This window comes from Neomonachus schauinslandi, chromosome 1 (assembly GCF_002201575.2).
Source record: "Neomonachus schauinslandi chromosome 1, ASM220157v2, whole genome shotgun sequence".
Classification (NCBI taxonomy): domain Eukaryota; kingdom Metazoa; phylum Chordata; class Mammalia; order Carnivora; family Phocidae; genus Neomonachus; species Neomonachus schauinslandi.
Window position 1 is genome coordinate 63,728,704 of NC_058403.1, and position 22,755 is coordinate 63,751,458.

Consider the following 22,755-nt stretch of genomic DNA (forward strand, 5'->3'; position numbering starts at 1 on the left):
TACCACAAACTTGGTGGCTTAATACAAAATTTATTATCTTATAGTTCTAGATGTCAGAGGTCCAAAGTCAGTATCACTGGGGTGAAACCAAGACGTTGTCAGGCTGGTGCCTTCTGGAAGGTCTAGGGGAGAATCTGTTTCCTGCCTTTTCCAGCTTCTAGAGGCTGCCTGGAATCCTAGGTTCATGGCCCCTTCCTCCGTCTTCAAAGCCAGCAGTGTAGCATCTGACCAATTTTCCATTATCACATCTCTTTCTCTGACCAGACCCAGGGAAGTTTCTCTGATTTTCAAGGTCTGTTTCCTCAATCACATCTGTAAAGACACTTTTGCCTTATAAGGAAACGCATTTACATGTTCTAGGGATTAGGATGTGTTGGGGGCCATTATTCTGTCTCCCACAAAGGACAATATTAACAGTGTAATTTATTGTGATTTCTTTTCTCAATCTTTCTCACAAATACATCTTCTCTTTAGTACCTAATTCTGTATTTGCCATGTGCATTCTTTTTCTTGAAGAAGACCCCCCCCCCCCAGTGGTATAAGCTTCAGACCTCACATAAGCTGACTCATGGCACCTCTACTTGCCCACTGACCAAGTCGAGAACTTCAAATTTCCCCCACACTGGCTGGGCAGAGTCTGCTGCGGTGGTTCTGCTCACTGGCCGGCAAGGGAGCCGGGGAAGAGCTGAAGAGGAGAGTGCCTGTGTCTCACGCGGTGGCCCCAGAGAATCACCGAGCAAAGCGCAGCATGCCCACGTGCTGTAAGGGATGCTCCGATGAACGCCAAGCTCTGTGGGTGGACGCTGGGGGGGAAGGTAGAAGAGCCCATGAACCATTGCACTGGGAGCTCAGTAAATGTCCTGCTTTGGCAACTGCCACGATGCTTTTTGGTTCAGCCAGTCTGCTCTTTTTGCCTTGTGGCTCCAGGACAAGCATGTCCAGTTTCTCTCTGGGATTCTTTTCTGGCCCCAGGATTAACTGAAGCCTCTCTTCTCTCCTGCTGCCTTATGAAAAACATCCATCATCGGAGTCTCCCTTTGGTCATTTAGTCTGCCCTCTTCATGTCTTCCTGCTGCCCCCCACCTCGCCACCTGTGCCACTGGTCACTTGGGTCCCTGAACTTCCTTCCCTCTGCTCTTGACTCTTCCTCAACGACAACCCCCACTCTCACTTCCTTAGTGTGTCTCTTTCCCAAATCTACCTCAGCACCCAGGAGAGGGTTTCTTTCCTGCTCATCTTTCCCATTCTAGCATGTTCCTCTTCCTGCTCTGGTGAGAATTTTCTCCTCCACCTCCAGACATCTCTGCTAAACTTGGCAACCCAACAGGTAACATCATGGGCCTTCTACTGGGCATCTCCTTCTTTCCTGCACACAAAGACAGCCGCTGTCCATGTCTATACCCGGTGTCTAGCCTGGATGTACCCATAGCATGGCTCACCGTGTTCTCGCACACAGTCTCTCAATAGCTGGCTCCAACGGTCCCTAGTGGATGGCTTCCCACCCCTCCCTCTGCCCCAAAGTAGACTCTCTCCCCAGCACCTCCCTTTCACACATTTCTTCTACAGGGGAGGAGTGTGAATATTCACACACTTCTCTGATTTTCTTGGTCTTTTGTCATGATCAGCCATCTACCCCATACCGTCCGGGTTGTGTAAACTCATGCCTAGTGCGCTGCCTCTCACAGCTCAATCCCCCTTGATCAGCAGATGCCAGGTCTATGGACAGGGTCTCATTTGGCCTCATTTTGGAGTCTGAAGTTGCTCAACCAGGACCGTGCAGGGTGAGCCTCCTGTAACCACTGTCCTCCAAGGTCAAAGCCCACCCAGGGACCATGCAGTTCTCATCCTCCAATGCTACCTCTGCAGTCCTCCTCCGGCCCCACTTGGGGATCCTTTCCTTCCATAGCAGAAACTGAACTCCACGTTTCTTCTAGAATTTCCCTCCATTATCACCCTGGGATGCACCACTCTCCTTCCTTTCTTTCTCCCCAAGTTCAGACCTGTCCTTCCTGTAGGGCACGTTCTCCAGCATGCTCAGATTACCAAGCCCGGTGAGGAATAGGTGCAACCCTCAGAGCAAGCCCAGCTGGATTCAGTTGAAACTGCGTGTTTAATTAGTCTTACTAAATTCACATGAACAAGAGATGTGGCTGGCACATAACGGTCACGCAGGCACTGTCATTTTCCTGTCCACAGGGCACCATGCTGGAAGGACTGATGCAAGGGGGAAGTAGGGTCAGAATTGCAGGCATCAGCTGACACCCCCACCCCCCCCAGGTCAGATCTATTTCTAACAGAACTCTAGGGGTTCTGTTTCCATTATCTCTTGCCATGTAACAAACCTTACCGGATTAAACAAAATTTACCGGATTAAACCAGCCACCATTTTATTTTCTGCCATGATTCTGTGTTGACAGAGCTCAGCTAGGAGTCCTGCTCCATGGCATCAGCTGGATGCTTAGCTGGGCTGGGACGTCCACGAGAGCTTGCTCACTTGTCTGGAGCTTGGTGGGGAGGGCTGGAAGGCCGGGGCAAATGGGCCTCTCTCATTTGTCATGTCAGGGCTTACCCTCCTCACATGGCCTCTCTGCATGGTCCCTTTGGGTGATAACCCCAGCAGCATAGCTAAACTTTCTCACGTGGTGGGTTAGGGCTCCCCCAAAGGGCAGAAGCAGAAGCTACCAGGCCTTCTTGTGGCTTCGCCCACAACTGGCACAGTGTCGTTTCCCCGCAATTCTATTGGTTAAAGCAAGTCACAGGCCACCCCAGATTCTTCGTGCAAGAGGACTGCACTAGGGTGCTGACCCCAGGAGGTGTGGTTTGTTGGGAGCCAACTTCGGAGCAAAGCCATCACGGGTTCTCTTAACTGGGGCTTCATAAAGATGGAAGAGAATGAACTACAGAATGTACCAGATCTGTTTATTTAACAGTAAATTCAGGCAAAACAAAGTAAAAGTTACACAAATGCTATGAAGCGAGACTCTGGCATTAATCCTAAGACCTCCTCACTACAGAGTTGGAGAATGTTATCAGTCAGACACAGTGTAAGTAAATGTTTCCTCCCCTTTGTCCCTTAGCAGACAATTCTTTGCATGTCTTAATTTTGCTGTAAGTTGTTTTTGCTGGCTCTTGCTCATGGTGCCATGTTAGTGTTTGATTCCTGATTTGGGAGGTTTTGCTCATATTTCTTGAAAATTATTTGTGTGATTCTTTGTGCCTCAGTGGAAAGTGGTCCCCTAGAGAGGAGGAGTGTGTCTGCTTCTGTGGGTGTCCAGGAGCACTGCCCACCCAAGATTTCTTTAAATCAAACCCTTAGCTTCAGGTTTTTGGGAGCACTCTAAGTATACATTTTGTCTGCAAGCCCATATGAGGTCAGGATCATGATTTGAAAAACCAGGGGGGATTCCCCCTACACCTGTTCAGTTCAAGTTTCCCATCAGCCTATTTTATATGCAGTTTTCTGGAAGCAGGGTTGCAGGACAGATTAATTTCTAATTCATTTTTACAGGCGGACTGTTTGCTTTCATCTATCATGCTGCTGGAAATAGAAACCTTTGTGTTGAAATTTTACTAAAAGTTTTATTTGGGGTTAAGAAAAGGCAACATCATCTGTGGTGTGGTGGCCCTGGACAATCAGTGCCCAGAGAGGCTTTTGGGGGGCGTCATGAACAGGACAGCTCCCCATTTCTGCTCACCCTCCTCTGTGCTCATTCCAAGTATAGAATTCAAGGCACACTCTCAAGGTGAATGTTCCCTGGGGCAAGCATCTCAACCACAAGTTTACTAATGGGTACAAGTTCTTTGAGTACTCACTTATGCCCCAGCTTGACTGGGATGTGGGCCACTGTCTTCCTGCATTCTGGGAGCCTGGTTCCTCTCTGTCTTGCTCCCCATTTGCTTGGTTACTCAGTTGAAAACCACCTTTCTGCCCCGCCTTTTCAGCTTTCTCTGGGAACTCAGGCCACCACATGCCTGAGAGGCTGTCTCCCCTGGGTCTCCTCAGTCCCAGAACCATATCCAACAAGTGGCCTGTCCCCTGGGCCTCTGACCAGGTCATGGGCTCCTAATCTCAGTCCATTCAAGAATTGCTTCTGTGACCGCACCCAGGCAGCCTTTTCTTTTTCCTTCTCATTTCTTTCTCGGAATCTTCTCTTGCCATGTTCTTGTTCACATGCTTTCCTGCAGGGCCCTATTATTGCGTGCGCACCTCCACCGTGACATCTCTCCTGATAACGAGTACTAACTCCACCCCCAGTTCTCCCATGGGTCAGCTCTTGGGTCCGCAGAATCAGATGTGAGCGGCACACAGGGAGGACTGTCTCAGCACATCTCTGTCTGGCCCCTTCATTCCCTGTGGTTTTTTCACTTCTAGCCCAAGAGGCCTGGAAGCCAACCTGGAGGCGAGACCCGGAGAAAGCTGGAACCATGCTGACCTTGTGTCCTACGAAGCAAATGCAGCTCCTGGGAAGCCTGCCGTTAGTGCAGATGAGGGAGATGGGGGTCCCCAAATCTGCCGTGTATGCGGGGATAAGGCGACTGGTTACCACTTCAATGTCATGACATGTGAAGGATGCAAGGGCTTTTTCAGGTAGGGTTACCAGCCAGCCATCACCCACCTGTCACCCTGACACACTGCGTCACTTCTAAGTGGGGTTCTGCCACTAGCTCACTGGGCACTGCTTTAGGGCCTCAGCCTGACCTATCCCGGGTTCAGAGTATGGGGCAGTGGCCGATTCAAAAGCCTCCTACTGTTTCAGGAGAGTCATGAATATCTCAGAGGATTTCTTCATCTTCCATCTTCCTATCTTACCTGGGAAAGGGCCCCTTCCATTAAGATATCCCTTTTGTTTCTCCATGTGTTCTTGAATAAAATGGAAAAGCACTTCATAAAAGAAGAAAGAATCTGAAAAGCCAAAACAGTGCTCAAATCAGCTGTAGGGAGCGGTAAGCAAAGAATGTCATAAAATAAAAGAATAGGACAAAACAGTCTCATCTAGAAACAGGCAAACGGGGAGGTTAGAAACTTAAGGACTGAAAAGTACCAGCTCACAGCAAGACAGGCCTGCACAGAAGGGTTCACACTGTCCCAATGAAGAAAGAGTAAAGCCCAAAGCCCAAAGCGGGGCTCAGATCAAGAGGGAAGAGAAGCCGGCCAGGAAAGGCGGGAAGCAGAGAAAGAACGTGTGAGGAGTTGGCAGTCTGCCCTCAGGGAGGGCCGGGTAGGCGGAGAGCAGCTCCCACCTAGGGGCCCACTTGGGACCCTCACAAGCTCCCAGGACAGCCAACCTGACGTGGCCGTCTGCAGAGTTCTTCTTGGTGGCCGGACATGGGACTGGACATGGCTCCTAGAGCCAGGACCCACCCTACAATCCCTAAGATGGGCTGCCAGTCAGCATGCTGTGGTTGGGAGGGGGGGGACCCCCAGGGAGGCGCTGCGGTAGCTGCGCGTCGCCCGAGTGAAGAGGCCCCGGCTTTGGGAGCTGCTCTCAGGTCCCACGGGGTTTGGTGGGCTTGGTGCAGGTCCAGAAGCAACCACATCGGCAGCCACGTTCCAGCAAGAGATGAACACGTGTGTCGTGCGGAGTACAACAGGGTCCAGACGGAAGTGTAGCTTGGCGCCCCTCGGCCTACGAAGCCCGGGTGTTCCCCGAACCTGCCTTTCGCTCTTTGTTCTCTCACAGGAGAGCCATGAAACGCAACACCCGGCTGAGGTGCCCCTTCCGGAAGGGCACCTGCGAAATCACCCGCAAGACCCGGCGCCAATGCCAGGCCTGCCGCCTCCGCAAGTGCCTGGAGAGTGGCATGAAGAAGGAGAGTGAGCAGCGGGAAGTGCCCTGGGCGGGCGCGGGCGCGAGCGCGGACTGGGGCGCATGCGCTCCGTGAGCCTGGGACAGGTGTGCGGGGGGAGGGGGGGCAAGTGGGAAGGAAGCGTGGGGATGTGTATGCGCACGTGTGCAGACACGCACCATGGGTGTGCACATGCGTGTGGCCTGTGTGCAACAGGCAGACTCAGGGCGGAGAGCTTGTGGGCCACCTGCCCGCACCACCACCACGGGGCGATCCTGGAGGGACTTGACAGATGCACTCACTGCATCTTTGTTCTCTGCCCTGGGAGGTGTGGTGGGCATCTCATGCTCCTTTTTCCTCTCAGGTGCCCCTGCGTGATTCTTTTTGTCGCCTTCATAATTGTCCTCATGGTGGTCTAGCCAAATTGGTCGAGGTGAATTGGGGAGAAGGAAGCCAGAGACATCTTACAGCAGCTAGTGCCCATCAGCCACCCAAACCTGGTGTCCTACAGAGGAACCATTTGCAGACAGGTGACATAGGGTGATCTCATTCTACCCGTGAAGCTTTGGTGTACAAATGTGCTCCCAGGTCACTCTGAGATTAAAGCTGATGGGGAAAATGCAGGAAGCTTCCAGTGCATATTTGTCTCCACTGATCACAGAGTGGGCAGCCTCTTTCAGGGGACCAGTTCCCTGGGCATGTGGACAGGCCCTCACCTGGCTGTCCCTGCCGTTCCTCGCACCAACCCCCACCTCTTCGCTCTGCCATGTGAGCGGGCTCCAGAAATCCATGGAAGGCCCTAAGGCTCCAGGCTAGACAGGAAGTGGCTGGAGTTGATATTTCTTGCTAAGCAGTAGCCCCAGCTCTCTAGGGTCTTGGAGACCCAGATGCCTCGGGGGGACTCTGAGGAGTCTGCCTGGTATCTAATCCACCAAAGAAGACTACTGTCAGGTGCCATTGACGCCCATTTACCATGTGCCAGGAGCTCTGTTAGGCACTTTGCACACCATACCTAATTGTGGCAGCAGCGTGAAGGGGGCACTGTCGCTCCCAATTATGAAGGAAACTGAAGCCCGGAGAGGTTAAGGAACTTGCTCAAGGTCACCGCTAGTGAGTGGCAAAGCTGTCACTCAAACCCAGCACCTTTTGATTCTGCAGCTCGAGCTCTTCCCACGGTTCCACAAAGTTGTCGCACACCCACTGCCTCAGGCAGCACACCAGCTGCATCTCGTTCTCTGTGCTTAACCCAGGGTTTCTCCAGGGGAGCCCACGGTCTAGGACAGGGTGGGTTTTTTGTCACCAGCACTTCCCCTGCCTGCTGCCTGGGGAGGGTCACCAAGGGCAGCCAAGCTCCTGCAGGTGCCTGAGCCTGTTCCTGGTTATCCCCGCAGTGATCATGTCGGACGCGGCTGTGGAGCAGAGGCGGGCTTTGATCAGGACGAAGAAGAGAGAACGGATGGGCACTCAGCCCCTGGGAACCAAGGGGCTGACTGAGGAGAAGCAGACGATGATCAGAGAGCTGATGGATGCTCAGATGAAAACCTTCGACACCACCTTCTCCAATTTCAAGAATTTCCGGGTATGAGGCTTTCTCAAGTTGGCTCAGCCATTATGCTAGCTCCTCAAAACCCCAGTCCCATTCCCAGGGGTTCTCAAAGAACCCCTAGGTGATTCTGACACATGCTCAGGTTTGAGAATCTCTGTTCTCTCCTTCCACGGCAGGTAGCAAGTGGGGCTGAGCCAGAAACAGAGTTTTGGAAGCTGAGTTGCTCCAGGGTGGTTGGCCTTTGGGGCTTTATGAGGACAGGGTCAGGACCTGTTGGGGGTCTGGCGTTTGTGAACGGGTTTTATAGATCTAAGACACATTTGTGATCTCAGCAACGTGAGCCGGGTCTGATCCTGGTGCTCTCTTCCTGCTCTGTGCTCACAGGCATCTCAGGTGGCCGGCTCCACTCAGAGAGCTGGCAGCCAGTGACCCCAGGAGTCTGTTCTTTCCATCTGTGCCTCCCACAAACTCCTTTTTAAGTCAGGGATGCTTGGGACGCACCCATTGGTGGAGACCCCTTACATTCCACTGGGCAGAGAGCAAGCCCATTCCTGACCAGGCAGGGATGTGAGGGAACATTGATAGACAGATCCAGAAAGCGCACCACCTGATGCGTGTGTGCACGCGCATGCATGTGCATGTGCGTGCATTTGTGTGTGTGTGCATGCCTGCATTTGCGCATCCTCTCAGGCTGCAGCCGTGGCCGCGAGCCCTCCTGGGCCTGTGTAGGAACCTGTTTGGGAGAATACATGCTGTCTGTCCTGTCCTCTCTCTGCCTCCCAGCTGCCAGAAGTGCCCAGCAGTGGTCGCGAGGTTCCGGAATCTCTGCAGACTCCAGTGGGGCAAGAAGCTGCCAAGTGGAGCCAGATCAGGGCAGACCTGTGCTCGCTGAAGGTCTCTCTGCGGCTGTGCCGGGAGGACGGCAGCGTCTGGAACTACAGACCCCACGCTGACAGCAGCGGGAGAGAGATCTTTTCCCTGCTGCCCCACATGGCTGACATGTCAACCTACATGTTCAAAGGCATCATCAACTTTGCCAAAGTCATCTCCCACTTCAGGTAGGACCCAGCGGCGGGCTGGGTGGGTGTGGAGAGGAGAATGCAGTGGCCAGCAGGTTCAAAGGGTCTAGGGTGGATTCCTCTGAATTTGGGCGATACTGGTGTCGAAAGACCCTCCTTAATCTCCACCTACCCTACCCATCAGTAGGCAGAGAGCAGGTTAGATTTCAGGAGCCCCTGTGGGCCTTATTTATTGGAGGGAGGGTGGCCACGGGTCAGATGGTAGCCAGTTAGGTCAAGGGAGTAAGAGAAAGGCCTGCTTGCATGTGTGGATCTTGGCAGATCCCCACTGACATCCAATGACCCGCAATGTAACATCAAGGTGTGAGGTTACTTGCCATTTCTTGTGAGCACAGTCCCCCCTGGAGGTATGCATTACTACCGCCTTCATTCTGCAAATAGAAAACTGAGGTTCACCGAGGTCCAGGAACTTGCACAGGGTCACAGTTAATCAGAGGGGCCAGATTTGGAAGCAGATTGCACAGAGTTCAAAGCCAGCTACCCGCCAGGTCCTGAGCCAGGCGCTGGGAAACCTGAGAGAATAAGCTCAACTTGCTGAGATTATGGATCTAAAAGAAGGGGGTGGCGCAGAAAACAAGGCAGCGAATTTCCGAGGAAACTGACGACAGGCAGGGGGCCCCTCAAGAGCCAGCCTAAATGTCCTCCCTTCTGGGCTCCTGCTGGAAATGCCCGTCAGCGGGGAGTCGGGGCCTCTCAGCTTGGGAGGGGGGTCAGCCTAACCCTGAGTGGCAGAGGAGGCCACTGGTCTGTAGCACCCTGTGTGGAAGCTGGCACCCCCCCCCCCATCCTTGCCGCCAGGGACTTGCCGATCGAGGACCAGATCTCCTTGCTAAAGGGGGCCACCTTTGAGCTGTGCCAGCTGAGATTCAACACGGTGTTCAATGCCGAGACGGGAACCTGGGAGTGTGGCCGGCTGTCCTACTGCTTGGAAGACCCTGCAGGTGCCCGCGAGCTGCCTGCGAGCCGCCCGCCCGCCCCGGCGGAGGGGGGCAAACACACGCGTGGAGGGAGGCGAAGAGCCGCGCCAGGATGTGCGGGTCCTGGGGTTGCAGGGCAGAGACCCGGCGATGGGAAAAAAGAGCCCGGTGAGGGAAGGCTGAGAAGTTGGCCTGTCCACCCTCCACCCACCTACAGGTGGCTTCCAGCAGCTTCTGCTGGAGCCTGTGCTGAAATTCCACCACAGGCTGAAGAAGCTGCAGCTGCATAAGGAGGAGTATGTGCTGATGCAGGCCATCTCTCTTTTCTCCCCAGGTGATGACCCCACCTGTCCTGCCTGGCCACTCCTCCCCCCCCTAATGTTCTCGCTTGCTGGCACCCCCCTCAGCTATAGCTGGAGGAGGCGGCAGGCCCACCCCTGCCCTCCCCAGATGGCCTTGCCCCAGTTCACTGCGCGGCCAGGAGGGGGCCCCTGACTGGCTTCTCCTTGGGTCGGTGGGGTGAGGCACCCTCCGAGTGCTACCCTCCCTTCCCTGCCTGGGTGCTTCTGGCTCCGGAAGGCGGTTGGCTGGCCACTTGCCCTCTCTGGGCCGGACTGATCTTGTCTTTGCCCCCACGGCCTTGCTGCCACCACACTGTCTTCCCCTCCCCACCAGACCGCCCGGGTGTGGTGCAGCGCAGCGTGGTGGACCAGCTGCAGGAGAGATTTGCCATCGCCCTGAAGGCCTACATCGAGTGCAGTCGGCCCCAGCCTGCCCACCGGTGAGCAGCAAGCAGGGAGGGTGTGAGGGGGTCCCTCCAGAAGCCCCGTCCTCTAGCCCCCCCGCCTGTTCTGGGCCTCTCGGAGAGGGCAGACTGGAGCCGCTCCTGGGGCAGCCTCTGGCCCAGTCAGCCTGAGCTCCAGCCCAACAACGGAGAAACCTGAGGGGGGCCAGAGGCCATGCCCAGCCATGGACATTGCTCCCTGAGGCACAGCTCCTGTCTGCCCTTTTCCACTCCTGTCAGCAGGGACGGGAACAGCCAGGTATTCCCCCGAGGCTCCTACAGGCTCTTCTAGCAATAGCCAGCAGTAACTGGCATGGTAGTGAAGATAACCATGACAACAACAATGATGGTAATAATAAATTTGCATTGCGGAGTGCCGGCCCTGGTACCAAGCAGTTTACATGTAATGTCCCCTTTAATCTTGAACACAGCCCCCACGAAATGGGTGCCACTATACCCTGCGAGGGGCTGGAGGCTCAGGGTGACTGCCTCAGGGTCCCCAGCCAGATAGGCGGGATCTGGAGGCGGCCGCGGGTGGACACGTCAGTAGCCCACCCTTTTGAGCGCTGCCTGATCACCTCCAGGAAGGAGCACAAGCAGACAGGGTAGGAAACTCCTTAGTTTGTTCTGGCCACAACCAAAGGAGGAAGGCTGCTCAGGGGTTTCCATCCCTTCACTGCCTCTCAGCAGCCCCACGGGCCCGGGCCGTGAGGGGTGAAGGCCTGCACAGGGTGCTGGCTGCCCTTCAAGCCTCAAGTCCTTACTTGGCCCCCTTCAACTTTATTTTGAGCTCAGCCTCTGGGCCATGTCTTGATTTGCTTGGTCCTCCCCTGTGTGGAGCCAGGAGGCATCGTGCAGAAACTAAGGCGCGAGGTTTGTCTCAGATGCTAGATCCCAGGCTAGATCCAGGAAGGATCTGCAGGGCAGCCCGTAGTCCCTGCCTCCACAGCTGCTCCGCTCGGCCCTGACCCGCAGCCATTCGCCAAGGCAGTGAATCCCCTCCACCCCCGAGACTGACCTCTGTGCCCGGCCCCTGCAATGCCTGGATTTTCCCTTGGAGGTGTCTGTGTCCGAGGACTCCAGCCCAGGGCGTGAGGGGCCAGCGAGGAGTGCAAGTCTACGGCCCAGTCCCCCCAAGCCTGCTCTGCCCTTCTCATCCGCAGACTAAGAGAAGCTTAAGGAATGCGACTGAGCCTTGTCTCTTGGCTTGCCTGAGATGTTCTAAGAGTAATACCCCCAAACTTGTGCAACTTCAAAGCAGTCCCAGGGTTGGTGGGTGGGGCCAAGGGTGGGCAGCACCCCCAACTTTTCCTCTGGCTGGCCTGCAGGTTCCTGTTCCTGAAGATCATGGCCATGCTCACCGAGCTCCGCAGCATCAATGCCCGGCACACCCAGAGGCTGCTGCGCATCCAGGACATACACCCCTTCGCTAGCCCCTCATGCGGGAGTTGTTCGGCATCACAGATGGCTGAGCGGCTGCCTCCCTGGTAGAGCCTCCGAGGGGCAGCCTGAGCCAGAGCCCTGCCCTCGGAGCTGCCATTCCTGGGACTAGATAGATGGCTACTGCTCAGAGCTGGCAATGCCTTACAGGTCCTCCCTCCCCGGGGAACTCACAACCACTCCTCAGGAAAGGGACGAGGGTCTCCCCAGGCGCCAGCCCAGGCTGTGGAGAGTGAAGCCATAGGCACTTTGATGGAGAGTGCACTGGCCTAAGACCAGGCCCATTCAGAGGCAAGACCACCCTCCCCTTGGAAACGGCCCTGTGGTCTGAGCATCTAGTGTCATGGTGGGAGAGGGGAAGTGTCTGTGAGAGAAGCCAGAAGGCCTACAGCAAACGTCAGAGCCTTGTCATGACCTGTCTATTCTTTCTTCCTTCTGCGTCCTTCATTCTGTGTCTCTGCTTCCATGCAAACACATTAGTAAGCCCGACAATATGCAGTTTGCTGTGGGGTATGCGCCGACTCAGACATAGTTCTGGACCTCCAAGACTTTAAAAGTTCAGCTTAAGAAAACAAAGCAGAAACACAGAGAGCTTTGAGCCAAAGAAGTGGTAAGGGCCATAAGAAGCACAAGGAATTTCTTCCTGTGAACGCTGAGCTGTGTGGGCTTCCTGAGGGACCAAGTGAGGGATCTGTGGAACATGTGTTTGTGGGAGGAAGGGCACTAACTGGCTGTGTGCACATGTGTGTGACTTAGTGTAGGTCTGCTCCACGTCCGACCTGGGGCTTGGGTTTGCCCCCGAGGCTGGAACACTGGGGCGCTCTCTGCGACGAGGTTGTGTTGAGAGGCAGTTAATAAACATGCTAGCTATGCATGCACTCTATCTTCTTGTTTACACATCTATTTTGAAAGCTAAAGAAAATGACAATGGTTGCTTTGTTTATAGCCATTTTGAGTAAAAATGTTTTTGCCTTTGGTGCAAATTAAATTTTGACTAATATTACATAAGGCATTCTACACCTAAGGACAAGACTTAGTAAATATGTTCATGAGTTTCGTGTCAAATCAAGGCAAGAGGATTTAAATAATTAATTTTTGGCTAGAAATTTAAACCTCTTTTTGCCTTCTTTTCTGGGGAAAAAAGAAATGTGGGGGTGGGAAAATAGAAATATTATTATATAATATACATATCTATTTCTTCACTACTTGTTTTACTATTGCCCTTTACACATCTGATGGCTGTTAGTGTAAAAACAAAAATTTTAACTTGGTTTGCTCATAAAATTATCCCATATAAAAATCCATATAGAAATGATACACCCCACAATATGGTATATGTGTTGGTGTATATATATATACCAAAATTAAAAATGTGGTTAGTAATTGAATTAATTTTAAATGTCTAATGTTTTGAGGCAAATGAAGCTGCAAGTTAACCGAATTTTAAGGAACAGACACTTGTTTAGCTTTTACCATTTTACAAAAAGCAGGCCAAACTTTGAGAACATAAGAAATTGTTGACATTATAAATCAAAGCAAGCAAACATATTCCTTGCCATCTCCCCAGATTTACCAGCCTCTTCTGCATTAAGGATATAGAACACACTCATTTTTAGAAAAGAAACTGAGGGGGGAAAAGAGCTCCTCTCTCCAAATACAGTGAATACAAATTTTGTTCCCAGGAATTTTGTCTCATTACACTCATTGGGAAATAGGAATTTTATTCAACTGTATTCATAAATCATATGCATCTCCTCTTCCCCATTGAAATAATTTTGAATGTGCTATTCATTCAAGAGCCCAAAATTGTTAAATATAGGCTACAGTAAGCCAAAATTAAGATGGGATGTAAACTCCCATGTCCTGGTATTGATTTTAAAAATACCTGCGTAGCTGAATTGATATGTACAGAGGATTTCTGTATCATACAAAAATTATTGTAGTCCAAGTGTAGTTAAGATTCAAGGTGAGATACACCAAATTGCTCACACACGATACTTCAATAGCTTTGTGGATCTTGACTTTATAGGGCTAGGAGCCAGATTCCACTTTGCTCCTCTCAAACGTTTGGATTGCTCCATTACTCCCTTTTCTGAGCCTTTGAACATACAGAACTGTCAGTTTCTAGGCATCTCTGTGGCTGCTGTGCATTTTCTAGGTCTTGTCTCAGGTGAGGATGGAGTCCATCTGCAAAGCTCAGGAGAAAAGCCCTTCTAAGTCAGTACTGCTTGCCTTCTGGCCCCCTCATTAGCCAGAGACACTCAACAGCCAATCTCTATCTGGCCCAGACATTAAGGATCCAGTGAAAGCATTGACATCAACAAGTTTTCTTGTGGGAAGGCTGGGGTGGCCTCTCCTTTCTAGAGAAGAGGATGTAAAGAGAAACAGACATTGGATTGGCCATCCCTTCCCAGCTTCTGACAAATCGTGGGCCTCATCATGCCATGTTACACAGCAGCTTCCGTTTCCTCTGGACACGTTCCCTTAACATGCCCACAGTGCTCCTAAGTCTGAAGGTGCTGGTGAGCAGATGAGTATTTACACCTGAGAAATGGGTGGCCGTATCATCACTCTGGGTCACTTCCTTTCACAAACTTCTCCATGAAGAGCTCTGCAATCTGACCCCTCCCTTTCCTATTTCTAGAACACCTATGAAATGGTCTCCACTACCACTGTTCTCCTGAAATGTGATCCAAAGGACAGGTTGGTCGGTACTTTTTGGAAGACCTTCAAAACTAAAAATGCAGTCTTTCAGGCTTTAAGTTAAAAGGGTATCTTGCTCAACTGCAACTCAAATAGGGCAGGAAATATAATAGTAGTGAATCCCAAACAAATGCACTTCAGTGCCATCAGGAGGCCCATCCCACAAGCGCTATCTTTATGTTTGCATTGTTCTCTCCTTCCCCCCTACCCCCTGCAACTGGTAAACATGTTTAACTATTTTTCAAATATTAGCCAACCCCACCGCCACAATAAATAAAATGAGCAAATAAACAGAGGAGCAGACTTTATCCAATATAAATTTTTTATTGAAGCAGCAGTCACATGACTTTATATCTAGCCTTTAGATTAGGCCTGACAGAGTGAGCCAGCCCTAAAAAAATGATGTTTCTTTTTGCACTAAGAGACATAACATGTTTACATACATCATCCAGTATTGGAAATGAGCAGATTCAAACACAACATGTGTTGGTTACCTGGGAGGTACAACCCCACGGTTTGTGGTGTTCATATATTTTACAGATACTCCCAAAGACCATTACTAATGGGATGAAAGTTAAAAGAAAATACAGCTACACCAAACCATGAACACAGTAATCAAAGACAGCAGCTTATACACGTTTTAAAAAATTTGTCCCTTTCAAGGACATTTTCTTTCTTTTCAAAGCAGTGTCTGCAAAGCTTCCTCTACATCAAATCCAAAGGTTTCCAAGATGGAAGCTGCACCTCTTGGGGCTATACAATGGAGTAAGATCATTTAAAGAACGAGAACTGGTGTTCATATCTTGATTTCATAATAAAGATCCATGTTTCTCTAATTGGAGGAATGGAGATGGTGACATGACTACATATTGCAGTAGCAAAATAGGGTAAAGAAAAGAGGGTTGGGTACTGAAATAAAGACCACACACTTGTGAATTTTAATTTCATTTCCAGGCTAACCTACTTTTTATTTAATGCAAATTACAGTACCAGTTAACTATTTCCAAACCAAGTCACATAGAACGAAATGTATTTACAAGGGAATGGGGGAAGGGAAAAAAAACATTGAGCATACTTTTCACAAAAAAGTTTATATTTAAAATGAAAAAAAAATCAGTCACAGAGGCATTCAAGTAGTAATAATGTTATACAGATTTTGCTTTTCCTTTATATCAAGACAGATTTGCACAAGTGTTTGCAATAGTTTGTATACAACCCACAGTCCTTTATATATATATATATATATATAATAAATTTTGTTTAGATTTGTTTTTAAGATGGAAGTGGTCACGCTAATTGGTATGTGTACAGGCCCAAGTGATCCATCGGCAACACATTTATAAATGCAAATTTTACAGGCAAGCACATTTTCATACATTTATCTGTATCTGCCTGTAGACAGATACAGTAAGAAAAAAAACACTTAAAAATGAACACAAGGAAGTCTACTTTGTCAAGCTAACCCCTTATGTACTGGTTGTCATTTTGCTTTTATTGCAGAGGTGCAAAACGGAGCAACAAACTTGGAATAAAACGTCGTAACCCTTGTGAAAATAATCCAAACCCCAGGGATTACTTTCAAAGCCTCTCAAACGTAGACCTTAGTCTGGGACTCTACTCTGCTTCTAGTTGTCGTATTTTCAGTGGCTCAGGTTTCTACCAGAATATTGTAAAGCATGCTTAGTTTATTTTTCTATGTAGGGGAGAAAGTGTTCAGCTCTGCGATTAGATGATCACTAACATGAACAATAGAAATCAGATACAATTTTGGTTTAAGACAAAGGAAAAAACCCCCAAACTCCTGGGGATCTGGCATTGGCCAAGCTTCCTTTGGAAGATTCCAAAGTTAAATCCCTTAAAAAGGAAAGGGAAAAAGAAATGATATGCCAGTGTCTTTATATCCACAGGGATAGAGAATACAATTGTCCTCTCAGAAACCTTTGTATTGGTGCAGACAATATGACTGGTTAGGCAGGCTTTGTTAAAACACAAACCAAAAATATGTGTCTAAAAATTAAGAGGACTTAAAAAACGGACACAACATGTCACTGGAAAGAAGGTGCAGTCTTCTGCCTTGCTGGAATGAACACACGATGTTTCAAAAATAGCAACCTTTGGTTTGGTAAAGTTTGTTTTTTTCTTCTACTCAAGACATCTTATATGGAGTACTTGGAGGCAAAACAAATGGTTTTGATTTTTTTCTTTCAAAAAAGGCCTTCATGATGGGCACACAGTAAGAATTAAACTTATTTTTAAAGAAGGAAATGAAAAGGACATTTCACTGAACAGGGGTCGAGGGGGCAGGAGGGAGGGGATGGGCTGAGTTCCCTTGTTAACACGACAGTCCTCTTGGCTCGGCGGCGCTCGGCGCAGTAACCGCTAGTAACTGCACTAGAGCACTGTAGACCACTGATGGAGCAGAACCTGATACTATTAAGAAACTTGGATTTATAAAAACCAACGGTCTCTCTGTCTTTCATTTGGGAAGGAAGTGGATAAGGGGGAGAGAGCATGGAAGGCTCCTGGAATCTGCTGTTTGTAAGGCCGATGGTTGGGACTTGGGGAAGAGATGAGCAAACTCAAATCTATTCGGTCTCTTCCAGCTCTAGGGCTCCCTGGCACGACACAAAGTCCCCGGATGGACTAAGTATGAAATGAAGCCGGTCACTGCTACTGACTGAGGAGGAAACAGCTGCTCAGAACCAAAACAAAGGCAGGGCTTAAATGAAGTGAGGTCATGAACACAGTTTCCTCTTTCCACTCCTGAGCATGGTATCACTGAAATTAACTGTGGAAGGGGCAAAGACACTGTTAGGCGTGAGTTATTATTTCAAAGGGAAAGGGGTAGGACAGGGAGACATGGATAGAAAAACCAATTAAAATTTGAAAAATGAAAAACAAAACCAAAAAACAAACACATGGAAGCGAAGGCACTCCAAACTATATAGATACACTATACATTGCTAGAGTTATTGTTACAATAATACAGGCCGGTACCTACTGTACAGAGTTAAAACTATATGGCTTTAAAAAGCTCATCTACATTTTGTCTGATTATTAAACAGAATCACTGCCCTGAACAGTAACTTTTTGCTCATTAATTAACAGTTCCTGGGTCCACATATTTACATACAAAACAATAAAACTTAAATTTAAAAACATTGAAAGAAAATATAATGTACAAGCTTGAATTTGGTGAGGAGCTTTTTATTATTATTATTATTATTATTTACAAAAAGATATTCAGAGACCTGGATCTCACTTGTATAAAAGAGTTCTGTGATACCGCCATGATCCTTGAGAAAGAAAAATCATACACCTCAGCCCTCATACACATACACACAGGAATGAGAGAAAAGCATCTGACTTTTCTCTCTTCTTCTCTTACCCCATTTATGGGGGCAAAGGAGGGGAGAGTGTTTCCTAAAACAAGCACAGATTTTTATGGACTCTAGCAAATATACCAAGTCCAGAGTAGTGTCTGTGTCCAAATGTTTGGCTGGGCAGTTTGGTGTGAGAGCAGGTCCATTTCTCCGTCATAGACCTGCTGTTCAGCTTTTTTATAAATCCTTTCTGAAAATGGTCTACCAAAGCCATTCCCTTTAGGAATTACCCGGCCAAATACTCTGATTCAGACTTCTTTCAAAGCTTAATTAGCTCTCAGAAGCGCATTATGAAATGTAAAGGTCAATTTGTTCGATTTGGTTTGACTGAGTGTGTTTCCTTTCTCACGAACTCGGATATAACCAGAGGTTTGAGAAACCCCTTTTGTGGCCTAAGAGCTTAGCTAAACAGTGAGTGAAAACTAAGATGGCTCACAGTTGCCCTTCTGGGTATTGGTTCACTTCAGCAGGCAGTAGGACTCTCTTGGAGAGTCGCACACACTTGGTAAAGAAGCAGGACAGGGTACCGGGACCTGCGTTGAGGGCTGCCAAGAGACTCCACTTCCAAATCACCGGGAGGGCAAGACCCCTAACACGACCTAAGGTGGCAGTGAGGAAGGGGAAGGGAGGTTACACATGATCGAGGGCTCAGCTCTACAGCCCTACAGTTATCAACTAACCTTGGAAAGTGTGGAGGGAAGAGTGGGTAGAAGGGAGAGGCGGCCATCACTCAAGTGATCTTTAAATGTAAAGTACAACTGATTGTGCCTTAAAGATTCATAGGTCAAGTAATGGCCCATAAGCACCAAGGTGACTAAGGTTCATTTTAGAGTATATAAGGCCCACAAAGATGTCAACCTTAAAAGTATAAAACAAACTAGTTGTGAAAATCTATTTCCTCACTGCAAACATAATCCTTCAATCCTCTTTGCTTTCCAAGGAATATTGCTTTTTCTTCAAAAACAGAAACTGAGTCTTACACCATTCACTGATACACAAAGAAAACAGAAACAAAAACTCTTAACTGGGTGTGGGGGGAAACATTCTTCTCATGCTTCAACCAGTTGATTTTGATACTGTGAACAAAAACAAAAATAAAAGGCAGTATTGAATCTATGTATATATAACATATATACATACACACATTTATATAATCCGCTTTCCTATAAAGTCAGCAGGTACACGTGACTGTTTATACCATTTTGATGTGTAGTTCTTAATATTCCTACCATCTAAAATCACAATGGTCTGACATACATCAATAAATAAAGTTTTAAAAGCATGAGGTTAAAAAAAAGCTGAAATTAAATACAGATTCTAGATTTGGATTTAAAATCAGAACTATGTGCAGAATGTGGCAATTTCTGCAAGCTCAATTTGTAATTAAAAATATGAAAAATAAACCAGTAGACTGTTACAGTTCACATTATTTAACTACAATGTCCTCTCAAGTGTATCTTTCCAAGGGAAGCAACTTTAGAAACAAATCTGGACAAATTCATTCACAGTGGTGAGATCTGCTCTTGGCCTGTCCCCTTCCTCCAGGTTCATCAGCTTTTGACCTCTGCAGCCAGAATGACTGGCTCAAATCCTTTTCAGTCTTCTGGTCACCAGTTTAAAACTGTACTAAGATTTGCAGAGAACCTTTGGTCAGGCAAACAAAGATCCACCCTCAGAGCAAGCATGCTCCTCCTTTGATAGCCTCCAATTTAAGTTTCTTCACCACTAGCACTGATTAAGAGCAAAACAAAACCTTATCAAAGCCAATTAAGAATCTTCAAACTTTATTGACCTCCCTGGGTTACATACAAATGATACACATTTCCTTGTTTGTCTACCACACCTGCCCCCAACATACCAAAGGCAAGTCTTCAAATACCAGAGGATATGGATGAATTTGACAAGTGACACTGAAGTCCCCATTGAGTTACACCTGCTAAGCTCCCAACCAATTTCAAGCTGTGCACTATACCAAAGTCTTACACTTAACTTTAAAAGAAAACAAAGTTCAAAAAAACTTCAGCACAGAACAAAGTCTTCTTCTTTTGTGGAAGGGGCACGAGGCAGGAGTCCTGTTTTTAAAGTATACAACAGCAGACTTTTGATAAAAAAAGATTGTCGTGGGAGAGAGATTGTGTGTTCTAGTGCTCCGCTTTCCCCTCCCCACAACCCCTCCCACCCCCTGGATCTCCCTCAAAGTGAGAATACAATGAAATTGGTTTGTATTTATAGATATTTTACAAGGTTAAATAAGAACAACAATAATAATAAAAAAATCTGAACACTAAAATGAGCAGGTTTTTTTCTCTTTTTAATTTTCTTTCCAAACGTGACCAGTGTTGCTGAGTGACACTCAAGTAACTGGCGGTTTTTCCTGTGCAACTGGCTGCTCGGGACTATTCAGGTGGAGTTGGAAGCTGATGCAGAAGCGGCGTTGTTGGTCTGTCCACGGTCTCCAGCATTAGCATCTGCAAATCAGAAGTCCCGAGAGAGAGCATGAGCAATGCTTTAATACCCCAACGAGACAAGTATACTGCCTCAACTGCAGACTGTGAGCTGTGTGGTCTTCCAAGCTGTATCTGAAAAGGTTGTTTTAAATATGGCCAATACTATGAAATCTGAATTTCTTTCTGCTTAGAGCCGAGTCCATGTCTTGGCCTGGTCCTCGTGCAGGGAAGATAAGCATCTTTGAATAAGTTGGGGCCAAAGACCACTCTGTCAAAACTCCTGCTACTGCTGGGATTAGCAGTACGTGCATGAATACTCAGTTGGGAGTCTGGCTCACTTGAAAATAAGTGAACAGTGCACAGCTGGGAAAACTTGCTGAACACTCTGAACCAGGGTATGCCATCTGCTTAAGTGGGTGAAATGGGTGGAGGCACTGAACGTAACATGGGTCAGCACTGAGAGGCAGAAGCACTATGCATAAATCAGCCTCACTGCTTACTCTCTAAGTTCAGTCCTTCTTCATTATTTGTAGAAGTGGAAGACAATGAGCAAAAAAGAAACAGCCACTGCAGGACTGATTCACTTACTCAATTCAATAAAGCATCTTGTAGTCAAATATCTTGGCACTGAGCTTACTTCGCCTAATCTTTTGGAAATATGTGTAACTTTAACTTTAACACCCCCCCCCCCCCCCGCTTTGAAGGTCCATTATTATTTCACAGCATCTATTAACATTTAGGTGGGCATTTAGTTGCATCTGGATCAACACTGCATCTCAGGTAGGCAACAGACCGCTGTTTCAGTCGGCTAGTCCAGCCGTGCTCCTGTGTCATCATGCATGTGGACTGCTAATACGCACTGCTGGGCCTATTTTCTCCCCAACACTTCACACTGAGCCCTGAGCAAGAAGAGAAGGGGCTCGACTGGGATGGGTAACTTCTAAGAGCCACCTTCCTGGAAGTCATACTGTCCTTGACCATCAAAGCTGGTGACACCCAAAATACAAGTTCAAAACCAGGTTCTGAAGTTCAGAAGTTTTGTCTCCCTAGAGACTGAAGTTCTCCTATATCCTCTAATGAGTAAACAACTGTCATGGCTGAATGCAACATTTGTCTTTGGATCTTTTTTGTTTGAATTTTTTAATTAGAGCAAGAACAAAAGACCCCAAGGACACAGAAGAACTCTTTACTTAAGGATTAGCTGTTTAGTTTATCATTCCAATGGCCACTCTATAAAAACCACACTTCTTTTCTAAATTCCTGATTTTCCTGCCCTCAAAATAATCTGCCCGTATATACATTTAACTCAGCCTTTGGGGAAGAAATGTTTATATCTCTCACTTTGACTGGTTATGTTTAATTCATTTAATTTCCTTCAAAACACTTACAGCTGCTTCTAATCCTGTTTTCATGAAGATAAGTGTGAACATTACAGTATCAGGGTCAGGGTCAGACACATGGGACAGGTGGCAAGGTATACGACACAGCACTTTTCTCCAAAGGCAGATACATGCCTTTTCCAATAATCACTATATAACTATGTCTAACACTTCATTCACAACTCCTGGTCTTTCTTAAATATGCCCTTCGTAGCGGGAATTTTACTCTTCAATGATCACCCAAATTCTGTCAACAATGATACCATCAATTTCTGTCCAGGTCACATGTTCCTGTAAGCCTTTCTCAAGAAAAACAATCATTTTCATAATTCAAGCACAGGCTGACTTAAAAACAAGTCTAGAAAAAGCCTGCAAGGCCGCAGAGCTATTTCAGAATGATAATGATCCTCACAAATCCAAACTTATTGTAGCATTTCCCATGCGCTGGACGACACTCAGAACCTATGCATGATCATCATCAAATAGCACTTCTCTCTCACTTTTCGTATGTGAAGAGGACAGGTACAGCTTTCATGTTCTGGTCTTCCAATCATGAGGAATTTACCTGCTTGACCATGACAGGCATGGCAGGCGGCAGCTACACTGGAGGACACCCACTAAGGTTCGTTTACATAGCCGTCCAGTTCATTATGTTAATTTACTCTTTAGCAAAATCCTATTGTGTACATGAATTTGAAGAAACAAATTCAACTTCTGAGTAATAAAATTTGAAGACACTTAGGCTCCTCAGGTTTGTAATTTAATGAATTCATATTTTTTTCTCTGAATTATCTCCATATCCCCTGTTAAGTAAAATTTTAACAGCTAAATATTTTGATTACAAATATCCTTGAAAGCTAAAGTCACAGCACTGTATTCATTCATCAAACAGAAACAGAAACAAAAAACCTCTGCCTACTGCAACAAATTACATTTAAAACCAAATTATATATGTCCTTTGTAAGAAAAAGAACAGAGATCTGTTTTTCAGAGGCAGACAAAGTACAGGGAGGAGAAACCCACAACAAAGAAAACGTAAAGCTCTACAAACTCAAGAGTAGCTCCCACAGAACACCCGGCTTACTGACCGAATAAAACTACATTTCGTAAGCTCTTCTTGATACATACTTACTTTACTCCTACCACCAATTCTGTAAACTTATTTTACATAGTTGAATTAATATGGGCTTTTTATAATAAAAATGTTACATTAATTAAAAATTGTCACTGGATTTGGATGTTTACTGTAATTTCTATAATATTTCTTCTCAAATATTTAAACAGTAACTC

The 22,755-nt window shown here is 47.6% G+C and overlaps 2 protein-coding genes across 3 annotated transcripts in view; one reads left to right on the plus strand and one right to left on the minus strand.

The window, feature by feature from the left end:
* Nucleotides 1-748: 748 nt before the first annotated feature.
* On the plus strand, nucleotides 749-11,585 carry NR1I2 (nuclear receptor subfamily 1 group I member 2). The gene is given in 11 exon segments (XM_044920145.1): nucleotides 749-761; nucleotides 4,186-4,294; nucleotides 4,373-4,588; nucleotides 5,682-5,815; nucleotides 7,179-7,366; nucleotides 8,117-8,391; nucleotides 9,211-9,353; nucleotides 9,547-9,663; nucleotides 10,005-10,110; nucleotides 11,442-11,542; nucleotides 11,545-11,585. Coding segments are annotated over 11 exon segments (1,443 nt in total).
* A 3,607-nt stretch (nucleotides 11,586-15,192) lies between these two features.
* The window catches only part of GSK3B (glycogen synthase kinase 3 beta), a 207,709-nt gene continuing 200,146 nt past the window's right edge, over nucleotides 15,193-22,755 (minus strand). For both annotated transcript variants that reach the window (XM_021692732.1, XM_021692731.1), the window contains one exon: nucleotides 15,193-20,107. In XM_021692732.1, the coding sequence (XP_021548407.1) occupies nucleotides 20,040-20,107 (68 nt within the window). In that variant the 3' untranslated portion in view covers nucleotides 15,193-20,039. The remainder of the gene's footprint in view (nucleotides 20,108-22,755) is intronic.